The sequence below is a fragment of the Bombyx mandarina genome, chromosome 10 (assembly GCF_030267445.1).
Source record: "Bombyx mandarina strain Sakado chromosome 10, ASM3026744v2".
Taxonomy (NCBI): Eukaryota; Metazoa; Arthropoda; class Insecta; order Lepidoptera; family Bombycidae; genus Bombyx; species Bombyx mandarina.
The window spans coordinates 15,170,390-15,194,312 of NC_143217.1; the positions used below are offsets into that span (position 1 = coordinate 15,170,390).

General features: G+C 37.6%; 2 protein-coding genes across 4 annotated transcripts in view; both read right to left on the minus strand.

The window, feature by feature from the left end:
* The window catches only part of LOC114246955 (23 kDa integral membrane protein), a 36,558-nt gene that overhangs the window by 2,427 nt on the left and 10,208 nt on the right, over positions 1-23,923 (minus strand). Inside the window, exons 1-4 of one of the 2 annotated variants that reach the window (XM_089730724.1) lie at positions 14,670-14,873; positions 13,379-13,564; positions 3,179-3,361; positions 2,556-2,792 (exon numbers count right to left, since the gene is read on the minus strand). In XM_089730724.1, the coding sequence (XP_089586850.1) occupies positions 2,556-2,792; positions 3,179-3,361; positions 13,379-13,564; positions 14,670-14,723 (660 nt within the window). In that variant the 5' untranslated portion in view covers positions 14,724-14,873. Of the gene's footprint in view, positions 1-2,555; positions 2,793-3,178; positions 3,362-13,378; positions 13,565-14,669; positions 14,874-23,923 lie in introns of those variants that run through there. The other variant, XM_028179723.2, reaches the window with a different exon arrangement.
* LOC114246954 (juvenile hormone esterase) lies at positions 3,223-7,217 on the minus strand. 2 transcript variants are annotated; one of them, XM_089730719.1, is made up of 5 exons: positions 7,129-7,217; positions 6,562-7,052; positions 5,020-6,266; positions 4,686-4,892; positions 3,223-3,361 (listed from the first exon to the last, which is right to left on the minus strand). In XM_089730719.1, the coding sequence occupies exons 2-4, from the start codon at positions 6,736-6,738 to the stop codon at positions 4,718-4,720; spliced, it is 1,599 nt and encodes a 532-aa protein (XP_089586845.1). In that variant the 5' UTR covers positions 6,739-7,052; positions 7,129-7,217; the 3' UTR covers positions 3,223-3,361; positions 4,686-4,717. The 2 variants fall into 2 exon arrangements, with proteins under 2 accessions (XP_089586845.1, XP_028035523.2); XM_028179722.2 differs by lacking the exons at positions 3,223-3,361; positions 7,129-7,217 and having other exon boundaries at positions 4,685-4,892; positions 6,562-7,003.

Below are 23,923 nucleotides of genomic sequence, written 5' to 3' on the forward strand. Positions count from 1 at the left end.
CATAAGCGACAGCGATTTTGTCGAATTGTAAGGCAGTTGCCCAAGTAGTGGCGGGTAAGTGAGTCGCCACAATCTCGTTACATACAAAACCAGGTCAATAGAGGCGTGTTGAAAACACAAATCTCGCCCTCGGATCACCTACCAGGGTGGCATAAAACGGTCAGCCTAGATCTATTTACTAGATATCAGAGCAATAAATATTAGAATCTGACCTCCACCTTGTGCGGTTCTATCTAGATTAGGCTAGAAAAATCGACCGGTTCCGTGACCAAGAAACGTTAAATGTACCAATGATTCGCACTACGAAAGGAAAGCTTGTTTCTTCGAGTTTTTCATGTTTAATGTAAAGTCTGTGACCGCTTTCGTGAGTTTAATCTGTGATATGGCACGTAAAGAATCTTTAACCCTAAATGTAAGTAGGACGATAGTTTAGATTAAAAAGAACCCTAGGACTAGCTTAGTCACGAAATAACATTAAATAGTACTTACATATAAAAGGAAAATTGATAAAAGCAATTGTACAATGACACATTTATCACACGAGTGTTCGCTCAGTTGTTGATAACCCATTATTATCACTGACTACTCAAGATTTAGATTTTTGATTGTCTTCTAAGGTTGAATCATTTTGTTTTTATTCATTATATGGGTGCAGGAGCTCAAAGCCCAACTAGTATTAAGTGGTTACTAATATATATCTACAACGTAAATGCACCATCCACCTCGAAGTATAAGTTCTAAGGTCTCAAGTATAGTTACAACGGCTGTCCCTCAAACCGAAACACATTGCTGCTTCACGGCAGAAATTGGCAGGGTGGTGGTATCTACCCGTTTTTATATATTTTTGGTATTATTTTTTTATATAATCCCTCAAATTGCACCGAAGCAGTCATGATTTATTGAAGTCGTCGTGGCCTAAAGGATAACACGTCCGGTGCATTCGTATGTAGCGATGCACCGGTGTTCCAATCCCGCAGGCGGGTACCAATTTTTCTAATGAAATATGTACAAATGTTCACGATTGACTTCCGCGGTGAAGGAATAACATCGTGTAATCAAAATCAAACCCGCAAAATTTATAATTTGCGTAGTCACTGGTGGTAGGACCTCTTGGGAGTCCGCACGGGTAGGTACCACCACCCCGCTTATTTCCGCCGTGAAGCAGTAATGCGTTTCGGTTCGAAGAGTGGGGGTAGCCGTTGTAACTATACTGAGACTTTAGAGAACTTATATCTCAAGGTGGGTGGCGCATTTACGTTGTAGATGTCTATGGGCTCCGAGAGCGACGGATGCAACTCCAAATTTAACACAAAATTACAACATTTTAATCCTAATTGACCCTAAATTTTATTTATTTACTCTATTTACTCAACCACCACCCACCTACCACTATTTACTCTGCACTACCTTTGGTTGACTGGTAGAGAATGCCTTAGGCATTAAGTCCGCCAATGTAAATTTTACATGAAGTGTATGTAATAAATAAATAAATTTTGTAAACGATTTTAATGATAAATAAATAACAAAATGTTTTTCATCGCAAATTCAGTGTTCTTTGGATCACGGGCTTTCATTATCGCTTCCTTTCAGCCGCCGGGCATTAGTAAGCTCAGTAATTTAGAACGAATAGCATTCACGCGCGTTCGTCTATATCTATACTAATATTATAAAGAGGAAAGATTTGTTTGTTTGTTTGTTTCGAATAGGCTCCGAAACTACTGGACCGATTTGAAAAATTCTTTTTCCATTAGAAGCCGACATTGTCCCTGATGAACATAGGCTACTTTTTTTATTTTATTTTTTATTTATTGTTTCATGTGTGTTTTAATGTTTCCGAAGCGAAGCGAGGGCGGTTCGCTAGTATACAATATTTCTACGCACGCATAGTGTTTATAGCGTCGGCAAATTAGCCAGTGCCGAGAATAAACAGTTATTTGCGTTGGAAATGTGGTGTTTCGTAAATAATAGGATTGACGGGCAAGTGATTGCCGCTAGGGACGTCCGGAGATAGCATTAAATTCAGACGTTATTAAATAGTCTGTTTTTGCAAATTGAGCTTTAAGTCTTTGTTGCTTAGCTGGAAAATTAGTTGTAATGGATACGCGTTCTATATTCTATGGGTTTCCAATTTTTGACTGTCATTGATTCATTGATTTGAAAACATCCTTAGCATCGCTGTTATTTAAACTATAAACGAAAGCATCTCATTTTTTATTTATTTGAAAAGGACCCTGACTTAAATCTTTATATTAATAAGAATCAAATACCGCTTGAAACTTAAATTTAGATTATTTGAAATTTATAAAATTATACTTAAAGACAAAGCAGAAATGAGTGCCTACATCCAAATTCCGAACCCCAAAATCTTTGGTAAGAAACCCTGAATTTATTCATGGTCAGTGATTAACCACTAGATCTTTGAGATATGAGGTCGTCGTCGTCAATTTTGTTATACAAATATGTAGGAAGATGCTGGCACTTACCTATGCGGGTTCGCGATTCGCCCTCTATTTCAACCAAATAGTGGCCTACACCAAACCAAAACTACTTCTCACCTCCAAGAAACAGAACAGTATCCCGCACACGATGACGGTCATGCCGGCGCTATGGACCGTGGACAGCACTTTATCCTCGCACCCCTCCTTATAGTACTTCTCGAGGGAGAGGCAGTCTGATCGCTTGATCTCCACGGCGCGGTCGGAGTCGTCTGGGGGGCAGCAGCTGAACGAGGGGTTGAGGCGCGGCTCCGAGGCGCCGTAGTTGTCAGGCCCGGTCACTCCACAGCACTCCAACTGAGCCACAGTATCATTCAGAATGGGAGCTCCACTAGCAATTAGTAATTAAAAAAAAAATTTTTTTTGGAACGAAGTTCCTTATTGGACTATGCGGAATGTTACCCTAACCGGGAAAAAACGTCCGTAACGTAAGATTTTTATTAGTAATGCACACAGTGTACAAAGAATAACACCTTTTTTTATCATTCATTGACTACGATCTCAGAACGTTCGTTTGCGCAATACACTAACTCTTATGCAAACAACCGTGAATGAAGTGTACCACAATAAGTTCGCAGATTGTGATATTTATGTAACATCATGCGGCCCGTGAGCCTCTACCTATGTGACCTAATAGAGCGACAAGAAAACATTGTTTTTTTTTCCATCACAAAAACACTCACGTTGTTTTGAATTTTATCCCAGAATTCCCTGTAAGTGGAATCTTCTTCTTTAGTGGACTTGTTCTTAATGAAGGACGCTCGCAGTTGAGTCTTCATGGTGCCTTCGATCTGTGGACGGAGAGCTGCCGCAGCGATGCCGACCGACAGTTCCAGGAGTATGATGATGATCAGGCATCCAGCAAACTGGAAACGTCGTTAACCTTTCAGGACAGTGATTCTCAAAGCTATCATTAAAAAAACTCATTTGCATTAGTTAATAATGAAATTAAAAAAGAATGAGTTTTATATATTATGTACGAGAAGTGAATCGCCTTTTCCTAACAAGCCGTTGAGTTGTTTTGGATCCACTCCACACATATTATAACACACAACTAAATTTAATTACCGACGATAATCTTGAACAATATTTTGTAAGTGGACCGTCGAAGTTAAAGCTGATATGCTTTTTTTATTTCCAAAGGCTATGTACGTTTTTTATGAATTCAGAGTGAAATCATACGAGTTAATTTATATGGTTTCTGATTTTGAAAAAAAAGAGCGGCACTAAAACACCTAAAATACAGAAACCTGACAGGTGATTCGAAAAGAAACCAAAGAAAGAAATGGAACGAGGGCGGATTTTTTTTTATTGCGCTCGAGGAGGTTTTTTTTTTGCGAGTCGATCGAGGAGTTCATCCGGAGGATAGCTCGTAATCTTTACGAGCGGGCTGACGGTGGACCCTACAAGCATCTCCACAAAACTGCTCCCTTGCATGCCAGACCACCTGATGGTCGGGCGCTACCAAGGGAGCTACTGGAACCCCCGGCTATGGTAAGATAGTCGGCTTAACCGGAGTGATATGGGAGTGCTCATAATGAGTGCCCCCATGGGACTGAGCTGTCCACACTCTTCATTTCCCCCCACACTGTTGGGGTGCCCCCCTATGGGGACCCATTTTTACCGCCCGTTTGGGTGGACCACTCCCCCTTAAGGGGAGTGATTTACGTCGGTTCCTCCCCGCGACGGTCTTCCCCTTCTGGGGAGCCCCTAGCGGGTGAGCGCCAAACCAGTGCCGCGGCTCCCCCTCTGACTTGTAGAGGTGGAGCCGCAGCACGGTGCCGGTGGCGGGCCCCTAGTGCTGACCGTTGTCCCAGCCTTTAGTGTATATAGTAGTTGTAGTTAGTTTAGTTTAGTTAGATTTAAATCGTTAGTAAGGGAAATAAAACCAGAGGACAGCAGTTGGCACCAGGGTGTCACGTCCGCGGACATCGATCTGTCCAACCCAAGCCCAACGTGTTATATACACGTATATATAGATGTACAGTGCAGCCAGACACGCTGCAGTACCCCTCTCAATTCCTCCCTGCATCAGCTCACCTCTGCCTTTCACTTTTAAAAAAGGCTTCGTGAATATTTAATGAGATACAGCCTGTACGTGATCGCCAGAGTGAGTTAGTACAGATATCAATATAGAATTAAGTAAGATGAATAGATTTAGGTAATACAGACGCATTGAAACTACAACACATATTTTATTATATTCGTAACGAATACAAATTTTATTTTTCGTATTCTCCATAGAGCTTATAGAAGAGATCCCAGAAGGCTATCCGTTGGTGGAAGGGCCTGCCTCTGAGCTGCAGGTCGGTGTCGATATCCAGATACGGGCGCTTGTTACCTTCTACTGTCGACCACACGACCGGCAGCAGGTCCGTCGGCTCAGGGGTGGGGTTGCTGGAACATGGGAAGGCATCAAATGACATGTATACACATTGTAAGGAACTCAGGTTGTTTTCATTTAAAGTTCCATTACTCAAATTGTTTATAGGCACATATGTATGTACGTATAAGATGAACATACCCGTATTTAGCAAAATTAGCCCAAAGAGTAGTGATCCTGTCGATGATCAGTTGATCCTCCTCGGCAATGTGTTGTCCCGGGACCGCATCCACGGTCAGCAGGTAGCCGAGCTCGTCCGCGTGCGCAACGCCCGCCGCCGTTATGCCAAGGTACTCCTTCATGGCATTTCTGCCTCCGTCGTACGAGAACACGTAGTAATATATTTCCTTATTACCGTCAGCCAATGACTTCTTAATAGACCGTTCGACGGGGTAACCATAATAATAATCTGATGCAAAAGTTATAAATTCATCGAACAACTCCTCAGTCAGGGTCTCGTCTCCGATGTAGAAATGTCTCACGTCTTCTTCCATGTCATCATCGGTCAAATTGAAAGCCAATTTTAGGAAGGACTTAAATCCTGACACTTCGTACTGTTCCGGAACTAATGAAGCGTGTAATGTCAGATATTCTTTGCTATTCACTCCATAAATCACGGGGATGTTTTTAATCTTTAAATTTTGTGGAGAATCAGAGAGGTAACTGTGAATTCCATCAAATTCGTTTTCTATGCAAGCTCTGTATGCGCTACCGCTAAATACAGTAGAGCCTTCAGAAGTACTAGCTGCCACGACAAGGTGCGGGTCTTGATCGGCCAGAAACGATATCGCCGCTACGAAGTCCTCAGTTTCGAATCCCAACCGGCTCGCTATTTGTATTGGTACACTATTGTCAGGCTTATTGATGATCCCAGGCTTAAAAATGGAGCCACTCTGCACAATCACCTGATTGAACAGTTTATCTTGGTCGGTCAGTAGGTGCAACTCGACCGCTTGGCCCCCAGCACTCTCTCCGAATATGGTTATTTTAGAGGCATCTCCGCCGAATGCCTCGATATTTTCTTTAATCCACTTCAATGCAAGAACTTGGTCCTTCAAACCCTGGTTGCCGGGAACCTCGGGACTGTCCAAGCATAAGAACCCATAGGGTCCGAGTCGGTAGTTGACCGATACGACAATGACGTCATGTCGAACCAGGTCGTCGTAGGAGTAGTCTCTGCTTGTCCCGCTGCCGGTAGTGAAGCCTCCTCCGTGGATCCAAACCATCACGGGGCGCTTGTTGCGCGACGTAGCCGTGTTTGGGACATAAACGTTCAGGTTCAAACACTGGAGACTACCATCTCCGACTTTCTTAGTAACTTGAGGACAAACTACGGAATCATCGTACGCTTCGAATGTCTCTTCGAAACCAGGGTGTGGTACTGATTGCTGAAAGGTATCATGTGTTTAAACAAGATTGAAAATTCAATTATATATCACTTCGACAATTTTATCATTAGCATCTAAGGTCGAGGAAGAGTATAATGACATGTTAATTTTATTACCGATTTTTATCTTTAGCATTGAATTTTGGTACTCGATCACACAGTTATGTAACTAAATGTTTATTTCATTCCAATATTCCAAATTCTCAAACTAATAAAAACTGTTTACATAAAATTTATCTTTTGCAGTAAGTGCTCTTAATAAATTAATTCTAATTAACGAAAAAAATCAAACTCACCCCGAAAGGATTTTTCTCGTCGACTAGTGCGTACGGTATGCCCAGAAATTTCGAGAACTTTCCATTTTCGGACCTCAGTCCCCTGATGAGTCCCTGCTGAGTCTCAACAAGCGGGTCTATTCTCAACCAAGCACCCACAGCCGACAACAAGCCCAACAGAGCAACCGATCGCAGCATACTTGCACTAGCAATGCGCAGCTTGGATGCTGTCAGGTATTTTATATAAGACCTGTATCTCAAAATGATAACAGATCAACAATCTCCGTAATATCATATAAGTGTGACTTTGCATTATCCCACAGTTGCATCGTCTCTTATCTATGAATTATCGAGAGTTATTCAATGAAAAATTTGTTTCAATCATGAAAACTCGTTTTTTTGGCATATTAATCTGCGAATTTCTCGGACACGATCATCAATTGTTATCGTCCTCGTATCGGCTTCGTAGGTCGCTGATTTTGGCCGCCCAGAAATGTGCTCACATCTGTTTACTATATTAGATACTCCGATAAATGATTGTCGTAATAATACTCACATTTAAAAACATTTGTACGCATTTGTACTTACCATAGTACAGGAGTCACCGATTAGTTTCGCTAAGGATTTATTTTAAGGAATGAGCCATTGCGGTATATAATATTATATATGCACAATATTTTATAGAAAAAAAAAAATTACTAAACAAATCTCATTACGGAAATAAGAAAGCTATATTTTTTTTCATATCAGTGAGAAAAATGTATTTTTCTTGTAGCGGAATTTCTGTCTGAAGTTTGGAGTAAAATGGGTGACAGTATTTGTGGAGTAAACTATTGACAGTAAATCCTGGAGGTATTTATTATCAGTAGGTCGAGAATGAAATTTATCATTAATTAAGTTTATCTTCGAAAAAGCTGCTTCACAAATATACCCAAACAAAGGAAGAAGTTTCAAAGCTAATTTTTGTAGTTCTGGGTATTTATAATATACATAAATTTTATCCAGTCCATGTTCTGGGTATCTATAATATTACCATACACAAATTCTATCCAGTACTATTAACTGGAAACTTCAGTACAGTTGCAAGTCCCGTACTGAAGTTGTTGTTGAGGCAAGTTGCCATGCTCTCGCAATCCTCACCAATTTACTGGTGGTAGGACTCTTTGTGAGTCCGCGCGGGTAGGCACCACTCTGTTTGAAGGGCGAGGCCGGCGTTGTAACTATACTGAGATCTTAGAACTAATATCTCAAGGTAAGTGGCGGAATTTACGTTGTAGATGTCTATGGGCTCTATACCACTTAACACCAGGTGGGATGTGAGCTCGCCGGCCCATCAAAGCAATATAAAAAAAAAACACTATGAGAACTCTATAGAATCCTATGAGTCCAGTAAGCGCACAATACCGAGACAACTAAAAACTTCGTATGTTCCAAATACCAGATACGATCGATCGACTTTTATACGATTTTGGGTTCTGTAGGTTCTGTGAGATTCCGGTTCCGGTTATCGAACAGTTTAGACGTACGTCAACGATCTCCGTAAATATTTATCGAACGCTTTGCAAAAACCAGTGCATTCAACCGTATTTCTATCTAATAGTGTTGAAGAAAACACAAACAAAAGGAATTAATATAAAAAGTCAGTGAAAACCAACGTATTGTGAAAAAGTATACAACAAATACAATTAAACTATAACCTAAAAACTATTAAGTCATTGAAGTGAAGTGAGCAACATATTACAATCACAACAAAAACTGACACAACAAGTGACATTCACAACAGGGCTACCAACCAAAATACAGTGATCACTAAACGCGATTCAGTGTTGCCAAACAAAACACAGTGTTCCCAAAAAAAAAAAACAACCATAAAATGGAGGAAAAAATATGGAAAAATTAATAGAAATACTAGATAAGAAACTCAACAATCAAACACTTGTTATTACGACTTCTGTAACGAAAAATGTAATGGAAGCGCTTGATGAAAAGATGAAACTTATCATGAAGGAAAATAGTATACTCAAAGCCAAAATTACTGAACTAGAAACGGAAGTGAAGTTTTTGAAAGATGAAAAACGGAAAAACAATCTGTAGTATTTTTTGGGATAGAAGAAATAGGAAAAACTGAATGTGAGCTTGTAGACTGCATAAAGGATCTCGTAGTGGACTCGGGAACACAGCTGGATAGTAATGAAATCAGTAAAATATACAGAATTGGAAAACAGGTCAACAACAAAAACCGCCCAGTCGTAGTCACTATTACAACACTTTGGAAAAAGCACTTGATATTGCGAAATAAGTCAAATCTTCCGCAAGGAACATATATCAAAGAAGACTATACCAAAGAAGTGCTAGAAAAACGCAAGCAACTGCAGATACAAGTAGAAGAAGAAAAGAAGAAAGGAAATGTTGCGTTCATAAAATATGATAAATTAGTAATAAAGAAAACCAGAGACAACAACACAGAAAAACGAAAAAGAGAAGAGTCAGGCTCGCCAAACTCTTCAAATCAAAAGAAAACTGCTGTACTCAAGACACAAAGCAACACAGGGACCAAAACTACAGGAAAAGATATACTAAGACCTAATATCCTTAACTATGTTGAAAGAGGAAGATCTGCTTCACTATCGGAACTACCAAAAAACTTGTAAATAGCACCGACACCCGGAACCAAAATAACACAACATCAACAAAAACAACTTTTTATAAAAGCACCCCAATCCGGCCAGTCACCGTGGGGGAAGAAGACTATTACCCTTCAACCATCGCACAACCAAACATTCCTCCTAAAAAATATCGCCACATAGAAGACTACATACACATAGCAACTTTAAATACGTTATCCTTAAGAACTAATGAGAGCCTATCAGAATTAATGCTGGCTTTAGGAAAAATTAAGTGGTCAATACTGGGCCTGAGTGAAGTCCGACGCATGGGCGAGAGTATAGAAGATCATGGGCATTTTATATTTTACTATAAAGGGGAAGGCCTATATGGAACAGGATTTCTAATCAAACATGAACTAAAACCTTTCATTGAAGAGTTCATTGGTGTCACAGAGCGTATTGTAATACTCAACATAAAACTACCTCCAAAGAACGAAAAGTGGTCGATTATACAAGTCTATTCCCCAACAGAACAAGCAAGTGAAACAGAAATTGATACCTTTTACTCCATTTTACAAGACACAATAAAGAGTCGCTCACATAACAACTTAGTAGTTATGGGAGACTTCAATGCAAGAACGGGGGCAAGAGCAGATGGAGAACAAATAATATTAGGCCCATATTGCTCAGGCAAAAGAACAAGAAATGGGGAGAAACTCTTACTACTTGCTTACGAAAATAACTTAAAAATATTAAACACCTTATATAGAAAACGTGAGAACAACAGATGGACATGGACATCCCCAGATGGCCGCCATAAAAATGAGATAGATTTTATACTAACAAACAAAAGTAAAGACTTCCGAGACTGTAGAACTTTAAACAATATTAACTTTAACAGCAATCATAGGATGGTAAGAGCTAAGTTACAAACAAACGCACTCAAGCAAAATAGACCCTTCAAAATAAAGCACGCCAACACCGGAACATTAGATAATACCGATTCACTAAAAGGAAAACTCGAGCAATTTATAGAAAAAACAAAGGACCTAGACATACAAAATAAATACAATAAATTCCAAGAACTTCTATACAATAAAGGCAAATTAGAAAACAAAATCAACAAGAGAGATTGGGTATCAAACAAAACTAAAGAACTGTTAAGAAATAGAGCAGACCTTATATCTAACTTAGAAAAGACGAAAACGATAAGAAACGAAATAGCCAAAATTAGTAAAGCAATTAAAACACACATGAGAAAAGACCGTCAGAGATATAGATTGGAACAACTTGAAAAATGTATAAAAAGAACTGGAGGCACCAAAAAAGCAGTTAAATTACTACTGGAAAAACGAGATTGGATACCACACTTATTAAATAAAAATAATAAAAACGAAAAACGACGCCCTGAAATATTATCAATAGCTACACGATTCTTTCAAGAATTATATTCAAGCCAAATTACTGCAGAAACATCATTCTTAACAGATGGAAGTGAATTACCGGATATAATGCACGAAGAAATAGAAAAAGCTGTGAGAACTCAAAAACCTGATAAAGCTCCAGGGTCAGATGGCATAAGCAATGAGTTCCTAATTCTCAATAAAAATCACCTAATTCCAATTCTTAAACATATTTTCAACCAAGTCTTACAAACTGAGACGATACCTTACCAGTGGACAACATCATCCATAGTACTTTTACATAAAAAAGGAGACAAAAACAACATCAATAATTATAGGCCTATAAGTCTAATGTCAAATATATATAAAATCTTTGCAAAAGTAATACTCAGTAGAATAAGTAATATTTTGGATGAAAATCAACCCAGAGAGCAGGCGGGTTTCAGGAGTGGCTATTCAACCTTAGACCATATTCATGTCATCAAACAATTGTTCGAAAAATGTAAAGAACATAACTTAACTTTCTACTGTAGTTTTGTGGACTACAGTAAAGCATTTGATACAATCAAACACGAAAAAATCTGGAATGCACTCAAAAACCAAGGGGTTGAACATAAATATATCAGGATCCTTAAAAATATCTACTCAAACAGTAAGGCGAAAATAAAATTGGAAAAAGAAGGCAAAGAGATCAAAATGGAAAGAGGCGTACGCCAGGGCGATCCCTTATCACCAAAACTTTTCACTGCAGTTTTGGAAGACGTCTTTCGACAATTAGATTGGGCGACATGTGGACTATCCATTAACGGTGAAAATTTATCACATCTCAGATTTGCTGATGATCTAATAATCCTATCATCATCAAGTAATGGGCTACAGGCGATGCTAGATGATCTTGTAAGAGAAAGTGGCAAGGTGGGATTGGTCATGAATACATTAAAGACCAAGGTTATGACCAATGGTAAGGAAGAACCTATACTGGTGAATAACAATCCACTAGAATATGTCAAGGAGTACATATATTTAGGCCAGGTAATCGCTCTGGCTGATCAGACCACAAAAGATATAGACAGGCGCGTGGGAAATGCCTGGAAACAGTTTTGGAGCTTGAAGGAGGTCATGAAGAGTGGTGGTATCAGTATAGGCATTAAACGGAAACTCTTTGATGTCAGCATACTCCCTGTACTCACATACGGCTACCAAACTTGGGCACTCACCAAAGCAAATATTAAAAAGCTGGAAACTTGCCAAAACTCCATGGAAAGAAGTATGATGGGGAAAAGACTATCTGACAAAATAAGAGTGGATACTATAAAGGAATACACAAAAACAAAACATGTCACTACAACAATAAAAAAGCTAAAGTGGAGATGGTCAGGTCATATAATTAGAGACAAAGATAAATGGTCAAAATCAATAATGAATTGGTTCACAAGTCATATGAAGAGGAAAAGAGGTAGACCATCCAGAAGGTGGGTGGATGATATTAAAGCCGTAGCAGGAGGTTTATGGACAAGAACTGCCAAAGACAGAGAGGAATGGAAAAGGTTGGAGGAGGCCTTTGTCAATAAATGACATACAGACGGGGTTATCGATGTTAAATAGTTAAGGATATATATAAGACTTTGATATATAAAATACATAAAAATAAAATTGTTAACAAAAAGAAATTAAGATATGTACATGAAATACTGTCTGAATAAAGGCTATTATTATATTATTATTATTATTATTAGGTTCTGTAAAATATATTGGTGGTAGTCCGTACCATGCCTTCCACGCCACCCATGATCGAACACTTTGGAGGAACGTCACATGTGGTCGCGATACTCAGCAGCGAGGGAACGATATAGAAGAAAGCAACTCCCCTAGAAACACTATCGTGTCACGTCCTTACGGATCCACGTCCTTACGGATCCATCAGATCCAATAACTCTTGCATTAGACACCTTCAGCTCTAACACTAGGAGCAGGCTTAGGGATCCCGGTAACCGTACTCGTCAAACTCGGCGAAGAGTTCGACGTGCAATCTAACCCATGCATCAGCCGCTGAGTTTCTCGATGGATCTTCTCAGCGGGTCGCGATTCCGATTCGGTAGTAGATTCATTCGCGAAGCAGCTACTCTTGAGTTGTTGGGTCTTCTTCAGAGGCGCTCGGGCAGCTGTTAGCAAATCCCACCCCTTCTGGCTGAGCCTTTGCTCGCCCACCTCTCCTGGTGAAACTGGAAAGGCCTCCGGGCCACCAGTAATACTTCAATCATAAAAAAAACTATCATGTATGACCATCCTGCCTGTTTCGAAGAAAAAAAAATTAGGCGAAAATAGGCATATCCTTTCTAAATCTTTAAATAAATTTAAATGATAATTAAGAACCGAACCTCATACGTTACTGAGGTAAAATATTAAAATAAAGGAAATCGTAATTTATTTATTTTTGTCATTAATTGGCAATAGATACTTTTTTGAAATTGGAAAATATGTATCCTATTGCTGTACTCAAAGATAATGTTACTAAAAATCTTCAAAATACAACGAATACTCACCGCAGCAGTATCAAAGCTCTGGAGACCAGACGATCTTCGTCGTTTTTATACTCTGGTATAGTCGATTCTTTTGATACGACTATTTTACCCGTTACGGAAGCCAATTGACAACTCTTCTTGTGCCGAGAGGTCATAGTTTCAAAGGCTTTGTCCATCACTAATCTTCTAGTTTTATATGTATCTATTTTTAGTCAAAACAGTCACAACCGCGGAGATGAAGGATGAAGACTTACTAAACTTTAATTTCACCGAAATAACTTTGTGCATAGAACATATTTCTACTCACAATATAAAGTAGTTTGGTGCTTTCTTTCCAAGCTCCGAAACAGCCAAAAGCAGCGACTAATATGATGAGAACCCCTACAGCAATGAGGACCGCGTCCGTCTCGTGGCCCGTGGTCTCCATACCAGCGAAGCCCTTGATTAATCCCATGTCCACACATGCTGCCGCTATGATTACCACGCCGAAGATCTGAAAAATATTAATGTCTTTAATTGTGATTGCTCTCAATAATCGGCTTTATAATTAGTAGATAGAAATAGGTCGCACATATAGATTTAGATTTTCTTGCTGCTTTTAATGACAGAATATCCAACTCTTAGGCTTACATATCTGCTGTGTCAGAGGTATAGCTAAGTCCCCATCTACAGCAGAGGACTCTTTCCAAACCTCATTTGAAGAAGAAGAACATGTCATATTGTTTTCGAGACATTCCGCAGAAAAGCTTGAGAGGAGGATTGCAAATCGCAGACATGATAAATGCAGAGATTCGAGATAGTAACAGTGTTTCCGTGAAAAATGGCGGTTAGTGCTATGATAATGAAAAATAAATAATAGTTTAAAAAAACTAAAAAACACGCTTTATATAAAATTCAACTAAAAAATAGAAAATAAATTTTAATAAATTTAAATTGAAAATAGTGTATAAAAAAATAAATTTTATTGTAAAAAAAGCGTGGTGTGCTTTTTAAGATATTATTGAAATTATAATTCTTCTAGTCATCATATCTGTCAGAAAAATATTTATAACTAATAACACCATGCACACCACGCTTTTTTTTACAATAAAACATATATTTTTTACACTATTTTCAATTAAAATTTATTAAAATTTTCTTTTCTATTTTTTTGTTGAATTTTATATACAGCATGTTTTTAGTGTTTTTAAACTATTATTTATTTTTCATTTTTCAGTTAAAATTTTTTTGCAAACTGAATAATGGAATAATCTTATCAAATTAGTGTATTGTCATCGGTCTTCGATAAATCTACCAAGTTTGAATGAAATGTGGCCATTTAAAGTGGGTCAAAATCGCGTCTAAAGGAGTCAGTTACAAACATACATACAAGTGAAGCTAATTTACAGCGTGTAAAAAAAAGATTATCGATAATATTAAGTCACTTGAAATTCCCATTTGAATGTGCCACAATCGATTCATTGTAGACAAAAAAAAAATGGGTCATCGTGGCATAAAGCCACGCCCTCACGAATATAAACGAACGCTCTAAATCAAACGCGAAGACGTGTCGAAACTTTCTTTTATTATCCGCCGACGCTTCCGTGGGTGGTATTTACTGATTTGCGAAAGACATCGTGGGATTCTTTTAGTAAGAAGCAGTTCAAGTACATAAATGATTGCTCTCACTCTGCGAAACATCGTGCCACATGGCGTCGCAACGCGAGAGCATCGGTATCGCAGGTTCCGACTGATGCATGACCACGATCACTCTGTCAAGAGTGTACGAATAGGAAGAAGTTCAAGTACCTACGACTAACAATTGTATGTGCTTGTATTGTGATACGAGAAGCTTTTTCATAGTAAAAGCAGACAATATTGGTAAAAGCCCTTTTTTATTAAACCATATGGCTGGATGTCTTTGGTTAGCGTTAAGTAGATAATAAAAAAATGAACGAAAGCCGCGATATATCTTGAGACATTAGGTTTGATGTATGAGGATTGTCCCTGGCTGGAATGGACAGGATTCTGGTAGCCCATGAGGGCTCCAAAGACGCCCCGTCATCAGTAGTTACGTGGACTATATTGTGTTGAAAAGCGAAAAATAGTAGGGATGTCATAAAAAAAAATAGTATCTGCCAAAAATGGGATTTGAACCCTGGAATAGTAATATCATGCGATTCGTGTACACTGACTGGCCTTCTTATCTTTTAGACCACAATGACTTACTTAGTTTGACTACCTACATATTTGTGAGTATATAGTTTCGATTAAGATTATCGCAACTCCAGTGGGGTTTAGGTCTGGCTTTCCCAGTTTGCAGTAACAATTTATACTCAATAAACAAGGCAGCCAAGGTAAAAATTTAGGCAAAACCTAAATTTACTATCAAGTTCAAAGGTTAGTCCAAAACTCATTTCTAATTTAGCTGACCTTGCAAAATATTTAAAAAAAAATACTATACACCTCTATGTACAATATAGCATAAATAAACAAGAAAATTCTAATTTAGCCAAGCTACATAATAGTTTTGTCCAAACCTTGAATTAATTCATTTTAACTAATTCCATTAGCTAATGAACCTATGATTTAGATACAGACCACTCCTTACTATGGCTCGGTCTAGTTTTTACAGTCGCTAGGCTATAATATTCTGTCATGTGGGTCGCTAGTGTGACATTGGACTGGTTAGTTTAACTACAATGGTGCGATGGTAAAATGACATCACACTAACACAGCCTTTTTAATATATGTACCGTATTAGTGACGCAAGTAAGTAGATGACTCAATCATTTATTAGTCACAAATAAGAGAATGATTGTCGCACCTGGAGAACTGGAGGATCTACCTGTAATTAAATTGGTTCCTCTTTTGGTTGTATTTTATGAAAGATGTTTTAAATTAGTGGTCTGGGTGTATATGTTGAGATACTAGACTGTATTTTTTACCGGATAAAATTGTGGTTCCGTTAATAATTTACTTATCTTTCAAACACCATTACTCCTTGTCATCTGATTCATGAATTAACTCGAGCATCGAACGAAGCCCTATGTTACAGAATCAAAAAAGTGATCAGTATAGCAACAGATAACCTTCGGCACTAAAGTCGCGGTTCTGAACCATATGGTGTTTAGATACTTTTCACATGTGGTGGCTGTTTTTATTATATGAACAAATCACGCACGGTCTTCCGACCCCATATTAGGATTTCCTGTGTTATGGGAACCAGAGACTGACATGCATACAGTACCCGACGATAAATATTGCAAATCGACCTTTGGAAAGAGACAATCGGCTAATTTCGGTTCCGTAGAGCGCTATCTCTGTCGTACGAGTTCTTAACAGCTTGACCGCACACTACCGCACTTCAGCAACAACTGACAATTTCTTTTCCTATCTACGCTGATAGCCTTGAGAGGCTATTTCAGTTTCTCCTTGACGTGTAGGTGGGCTCACGGGGCTCAAACCTGACGACGTTGCTAACACGAACCCTAGCAAGAGCCGTGCTTCGCACCGGTGGTACCGTATTGAAAACGCGATCAACTGAGAAGATCTGGAGCGAAACTCAGTGGGCTGTGTCTGTGGGTTAATTTACTCGCCGAGCCCTTCGTCGCAAGCGACAGGTTAGACGAGAACAACGACCGGTGCTTGAGGTACCTAAAAGCACCGTTAGTGGATCGGGAGGATCCGAAATGACGTGTTTTGAGCTACGTCGACTGTTTATCTTTTCATGTAGATCTTGTCTTTCAAGGACCCAAATAGTCTAAAGTTGTAAATTGAAAACATCAAATCCTGTTTTTTCCCTTTAGTAGTGAACTGAAAATCAATCTCCAGATAATATTTTCATTGAACGAAACACCAACGTAAGTAATGGTACGGTTTTGACATTCAATTGAATTTGCTATTAATCTATTAAAAGAAGCACAAGTTGACCTAGAACCTAAGAACAAACGTTAAATGTATCTACATATATCTGTCACATATGTAAACGTTCATCTCGTTCTTGAAGTAAATTGATCTAATTGTCGCAATCTAAAGTCTAAAGTGGGAATGATGGCTTCACATGATGTCACGATTCACTATGGATCTTCAGGTATATGGAAGTTTGAAATTATCAATTTTAATTAATGAATAAAAAATGTGTATTTTTCATTTTTTTGGATGTTTGAAAATCTAAAGTTTCGTATAAACTTTTTTAATAATAAAATTTTAATCATAGAACCAAATGCGGATGACTTAAAAGAAACAGCCAAAGGAGGAACAGAGGAATGACACGAATGACACGTTGCACTGTATATATGAAGATATAGCCCAGGGAGTGGATGATGTAAGACAGGGTCGTAAACCATAGACCTATATAGTAGGGATACGACATATTGTTCTATACGTACAATTGCTTATATAAATAGCACCCATTTTGAAGGTACACACATAAACATACATCTATCTCGTTCTTACTCAGCACTTTAACTCGCAGGAAAACAATATAACAGTATTTTAGTGCGTACATAAAATGAAACATGAATATACATAAATGTCTCCGTCTCCGTCTAATGAGGCCGAAAATCCGCCCTGTTGAGCGCACCAAATGTCATTGTCACGTCAGTTCGGCCGTCTGTTTTGGGTTGTACATTATTTATTGACTTTGATATCGATTTAATATGATTGCTTATATAAAATTTCATATTTTATCATGCTTAAAACATACAAAAAAAATAATTAAAACGTATTTTATAGGATCTCAAGAAAGTCGATGCCCCAAAACTATTATCTATATATATTTAAATTCATTATGGAGCCCTCATCCGAAAAATCGGACACCATTTTTCGGTCGGAATCAATTGACCATGACACTTATCATAAATACCTCTTTAAAATATGTCATCAAAACATTAGACATTCTAGACATTCTGTTTAGATATTTCGGGAAAAAGGCTACCGACGAAATCTCTTCGGAACTATTTAAATAAAATAGTTTTATTCCGCAGTGTGTAAAACACTATTGTAAATTCGTTAAATATTTAATAATTAAGTGATTTTAGAGAGGAAGTCACAAAGAATGACGTTTGTAATTAACGAATAAATGTTCTGTAGGTGTTTTTTTTTCACGCGGTCTCTTGATAAGTTTAAAATTTTAATCACTCTCAAGTGAAAGGGATTCAAATGGTGCGACGCACCTTCCTTGAGGTGCGCTGCGGTAGTGTGTTACGGACTTTAGAGTCAGCAAAACAATTAAAATAGATTGTAATAGTCTAAGAAAAACACATACTCAAAATACGATAACATTTAGCATGCTAGAAATGGACAGATGGCACTGTACTACGCCATATCTTTATGTTTTGCGACAAACGACAACTTTATAAAATCAGTGTAGCAACTTTTAAAAATCATCATATCGTTTACTTGTCAAATTCGAAGGACGAACTTGTCTTAGATTTCACACATCTAAATCATGTCATATTTGCACATAACAATATACCTACTTACTTCCCATTAAAGTATAAATTCTACAAATAAATAATACTCAACAATATTTTAAATAAAATGAGCCAAGAACGTTTATCGATAAAACCTGATAACATTGAAATCTTTTGTACAGCACTAAAACCGCCATGTTTTGTGGTCAGATGACGTCACAGTGGCACGAATTTTTTGTTGACGTTTCATTTCCATAGGTTTCCTACTTCAGTGTCGTAAACTCATGCCAAATCCCTGTGCAGCATGATAGGAGAATATACTGCGCCGATTCCATATAATGTAGTATAAGGATAAGAGAAAGAAGAAGACATTTTCAATATCAAACTTGACAAGCTAATTAGGCGTTATGGTTGATAGTAACAGGACGAGAGTAACAGGGTATTGGAGGCTATTTATACATATTATTCTGAAAATAAAACGACTTATTTTGTTTCGTTGCGTTGTTTTAGAGTTGTGGACTTATTAGAGCCCACTGAGTTTCTCACCGGATCTTCTAAATGGGTCGCTTTTCCGATCCGGTGGTAGATTCTGCGAAGCACTGCTGTTGCTAGGGCCAGTGTTAGCAACACTCCCGGTTAGAGCCCAGTGAGCTCACATATACATTAGTGTGAAGCTGAAATAGCCTCTCAAGGCTATCAGCATAGGTAGGAAAGAAAAGGGAAAAAAGTGGACTCATTGGGAATCAAGCTGCGAGGCATATCGTACCTTGCACCTATTAGCTTAGCATGTTCATCGGCAGTTGTTGAATAGAAAAATATCGATCGTTTTTAAGTATTAACTGTGACGCGACCCAATTCAGCGCCCTCGTTATTGTCATGTAATAAAATAGTTATAAATGCTAGAGGATTTTCTATTTGTATCCTCGCTAGGTTTTGGTAATCAGTGTGATATATAGATTGGAACGCGTTTTTGGAATTTAGGAATATTGAGTCCTTTTGGGAACAATGAAGAAAAGTTCGTGTATAGCGAATGCTTTGCGCCTGTGATTGGCAACACCATCAGAATCGGTAACCGAAACTCCCTAAAAATTTCAGAAGATTCGTAAAAGAAAGGGCGGTTTTAATTTGCTAACATTAGCAAGCTAATAAACATCTCTACCTGCCACTATCATTTAAGAGCTCATATCATGGTCAGATTTATTGTGAGATATATTAAGCAAAAATGTGTATACCGTTGCATATTTTACAGAAAAAAAATTGTCTATTTTGAAGTCGAAAATTATTTTATACTTAGTTTTTTGGCCTCAGTCTAGAATACAGCAATATCCCCTATATCGGTTGAGGTTTTGAAGTGGCTATGACCTGTTATGTTGTATAAATACAATCGATTTACGAATTCGATTCCATATATTTACTAAGATGGGTGTCATTCACCTTTTGATGCCTTTGTACTCCGGAAATCAATTAATATCACATGGGTCAAGAAAACATCTATGAATCTACAGCACGCACAGCATCTTATAACTCATTTCAGAGTGTAGCATTCCTCCTATGAACAGTCTCTTGTCCTATTAATTACGTGAATTTATCAAAGAAGCTTATTCATACAATATGTAGTGACTATTCGTTTATCGATAAATTATTCACTTAACGTAGCCGCATTTCATATTTACATTTTTATTGCTTCGATATCTAATTTGGTTTATTTTACTTTTAACACAAATTAATAAGTAATTTAGTAGAGGTAGGCAAGTGTTGGTGGTAGGACCTCTTGTGAGTCCGCGCGAGTAGGACCAACACCCTGCCTATTTCTGCCGTGAAGCAATAATGCGTTTCGGTTTGAAGGGTGGGGCTGCCGTTGTAACTATACTGAGACCTTAGAACTTATATCTCAAGGCGGGTGGCGCGTTTACGTTGTAGATGTCTATGGGCTCCAGTAATCACTTAACAGCAGGTGGGCTGTGAGCTCGTCCACCCATCTAATCAATAAAATAAATAAAAAACACTATTATTATTGATGACATGTGACACATGTAATCTCACAGACGAGAGGATCGCGTATGACATCACGGCCATACCACATGAGTATAATTTCAACTATTTGTTACACCTTCAAGTTACCTGTGATATACTCATAGTACAAAAAGATAAAAGTAAATAAAATAAAAATTTAAATATACTTTTTTATTGGTCTTGTAAGCAGACGAGCATACGGTCCACCTGATGGTGAATGGTCACCGTCGTCCATGGACTTCAGCAAAGCCAGGGGCAGAGCCAAGCCGCTGCCTACGGCTTAAATAAAAATCATAAATAAATTTCAACAAACATAACCTCGCCCGTGACCTTGTCAGCAAAACATTGGAATTTGTAAAATTTATCAGACCAACATAAGATTATTAAACCACGTGTTTTTTTATTACTAATTTAATATCATCAGTTATTCGTGTATAGCACTTCTACCTTCTTCTAGACACTCTACCTAATAATTCATCTTTATTATACATAATATGATCCCTTTACGGCTGCGGAAGTTAAGATTATCATTACTTTTCGAGATGTGTTTGTCGTTATTTTTCCACAATGACATAACAAGTATCTGTTCTGAATGCTAATAGCGTGTCTGATACTTAAAACAAAATTTCTGTTTATTACTATAATCCTGAAAGTCTTTGAAGGTTTTCTTTTAAATTTTCCAACTAAGTGGGCTTCTAAATGTTGTTTAATAATTTTTACGAATAACGCTCTGTCTTTTTGTGACGTCATATGCTAGTTTATGAATTATGAGGGACATTGGTATTGCTAAATTAATAGCGTAGTTTTCTGAGATCACCTCATAGACAAATACGTCACGTGCCTAAAGGGTTTTGGGGGCCTGTTCATTGGCATCGATTTTACTAAGTCCTTTGATTTTAATTTTATTATTTTAAACAATTAATTTTGGAATATTTCAAATTGCTCATATATTATAGGTACCATTTAGCTATAAAGATTAATTATTGTAATTTTAATAAGCTTTCATTAGCTTCAGACGTATGTATATGTCGGCGTTAAGTCAGGATTTACACACATAAGTTCTTTTACAATGAAAATACAATACAATTCTATAAAACTTTAACATTACTTGTTTACAACAAAAAGCCACGCCTGAGTTATTCAGTGGTTCTTACACAATTAGCCATTTTGTGCTGGTTATAACAACTACAACTTCTTTTATACAAACAAATGTAATTACTGCGAAACAATTCACAAAACATAGCTTAATATTCAAAATACATATTTTAGTGATTTTACATGACTCACATTTAATTTAATTTACATGAATTACTTTTAAGTAATATTAACTAACATTGTTATTATCCAGCCTAATAATAGATGGCGCCAACAACATCATTGCATAACAATTACAATACTTAATTAAATTATTAGTACTGTTAATTATCATATAAATTATTATTAATATTTATGCTTTATTCATATTTAATCATTTATACAGTCATTTGTGTTTTTAAACAATAATATAAACATTAAACATATTCTGAACATTTTCACATCAAAACAGTGTCTGCTAATTATTAAATATGGTAGAATAACAGTTTTGTTGCTAATAATAAATAAATATTAACATATAATAAACTAAACTATATATTATTATGTTAATTATTGCCAACAGTGGCGTTTGCGCCCATACGGCCATACTGATTCCAGCGCGTCCCTTGCGCTGTTTTAGCATTTCACATAACAGTAAACAAGGCATATCCCCTACTGGGATCTACCCAACACACAAAGCACCATTCACCCTTACGAGATCTAGCTAACACACAAGAGGATTACCCAACGGGATTTACCAAACACACAAAGCATCACCCATACGGGTCTAGTTAACTCGCAAGCCATCACCCTTACAGGATCTAACCAACTTACCAGGCATCACCCTTACGGGATCTAGCCAACACACTCGGCATCACCCATTCGGGATCTAGCCAACTCACAAGGCATCACCCACTTGGGATCTAGCCAACCCACAAGGCATCACCCTCTCGGGATCTAGCCAACCCACAAGGCATCACCCATTCGGGATCTAGCCAACTCATAAGGCATCACCCATTCGGGATCTAGCCAACTCATAAGGCATCACCCATACGGGATCTAGCCAACTCATAAGGCATCACCCATACGGGATCTAGCCAACTCATAAGGCATCACCCATACGGGATCTAGCCAACTCATAAGGCATCACCCATACGGGATCTAGCCAACAAGACCAGGTTTAAGGATTCGCATGGTGGCCCGCCAGCGTTTTAGGAAGGATAATTGGATAGGAAAATAAAAGTAGATACCATAACAAATTATAAATCATTTTACAGCAGAACAAATCTCTCTGCCCATACGGTCAATTTGTCAGTTATCAGAATCCTCTGACATTAAGAGGATAGATTTACCTATATCAAACCGTTACCATTACCAAACCTTTACCTTTACCAAAACACATTAGATGACAGAGACCGCTCGTCCATCCATTTTTTACCAGCTGATTCAACTTCCCCTAATTCATCATTCAGCGGACCATTTTCAATTTGCTTTATTTTAATGACTGGTAGGGAACATCATCCTTCTAATGCCTCTGCATTTTTGTTTTATTGTTGTGCTGCAGCTTTTAATCAACTAATTCTTAAAGCTGCCTGTCAGATCTTATTAATTGATATTACAAACATGTTACATTTATGACCCATCAATCGTTCAGCATGCCTGTTGGCCATACTCACTCTCTTTGGAAATAATGTAGTACTGAATTTCATACAGTTCACAAGTTTTTGAAACTCCTGAATTATCTTTTGTCTTGGTGAATTTTTAAAAGTGACAGGGTTCCAAAAATGTAACTAAGATTTTGAAAACAGAAATCAATACATAAATATCTGTGCAATCCTTTTTCTTGACTAATAATGAAGTGGCATCCCCACTAGAAACCTAGGGTGCAGAGAGTTAATCACTCATCCAAAAATAAATAATTATGAAAGGAAAAGTAATAATATGGAGCTGCTGAACAAGGATGAGCTGTCTCTTATTATGGCATTTTATTACAAGTTTATTTTTATTTTTATTGTAATATGCTTGAACTCCTCACAATAAACAGGAGACATACAGTATGTACAGCGTTATACTATGCTATCCAAATTAATTATTTCAAATCCAACTTTTATCTGCCTGATCACCATCTATGAGACATGATTTGCAAAAGTTACATGATGATTGAATAATTACTCCAAACTTGAGCATTCACTGGATAGAAACTTATAAAAATAGATAAGTTCTCTTCAAAGAGTGCAACACTGAGAACAGTTATTTTTAAAAGATTAAAACCTATTAGGATGTCAGCAAGACTGTCAGTATTACCATATGATTATGATTACCATATGAAATTCTATAATAGTTCTAATATTTCTCTCCATTAAAAGTCA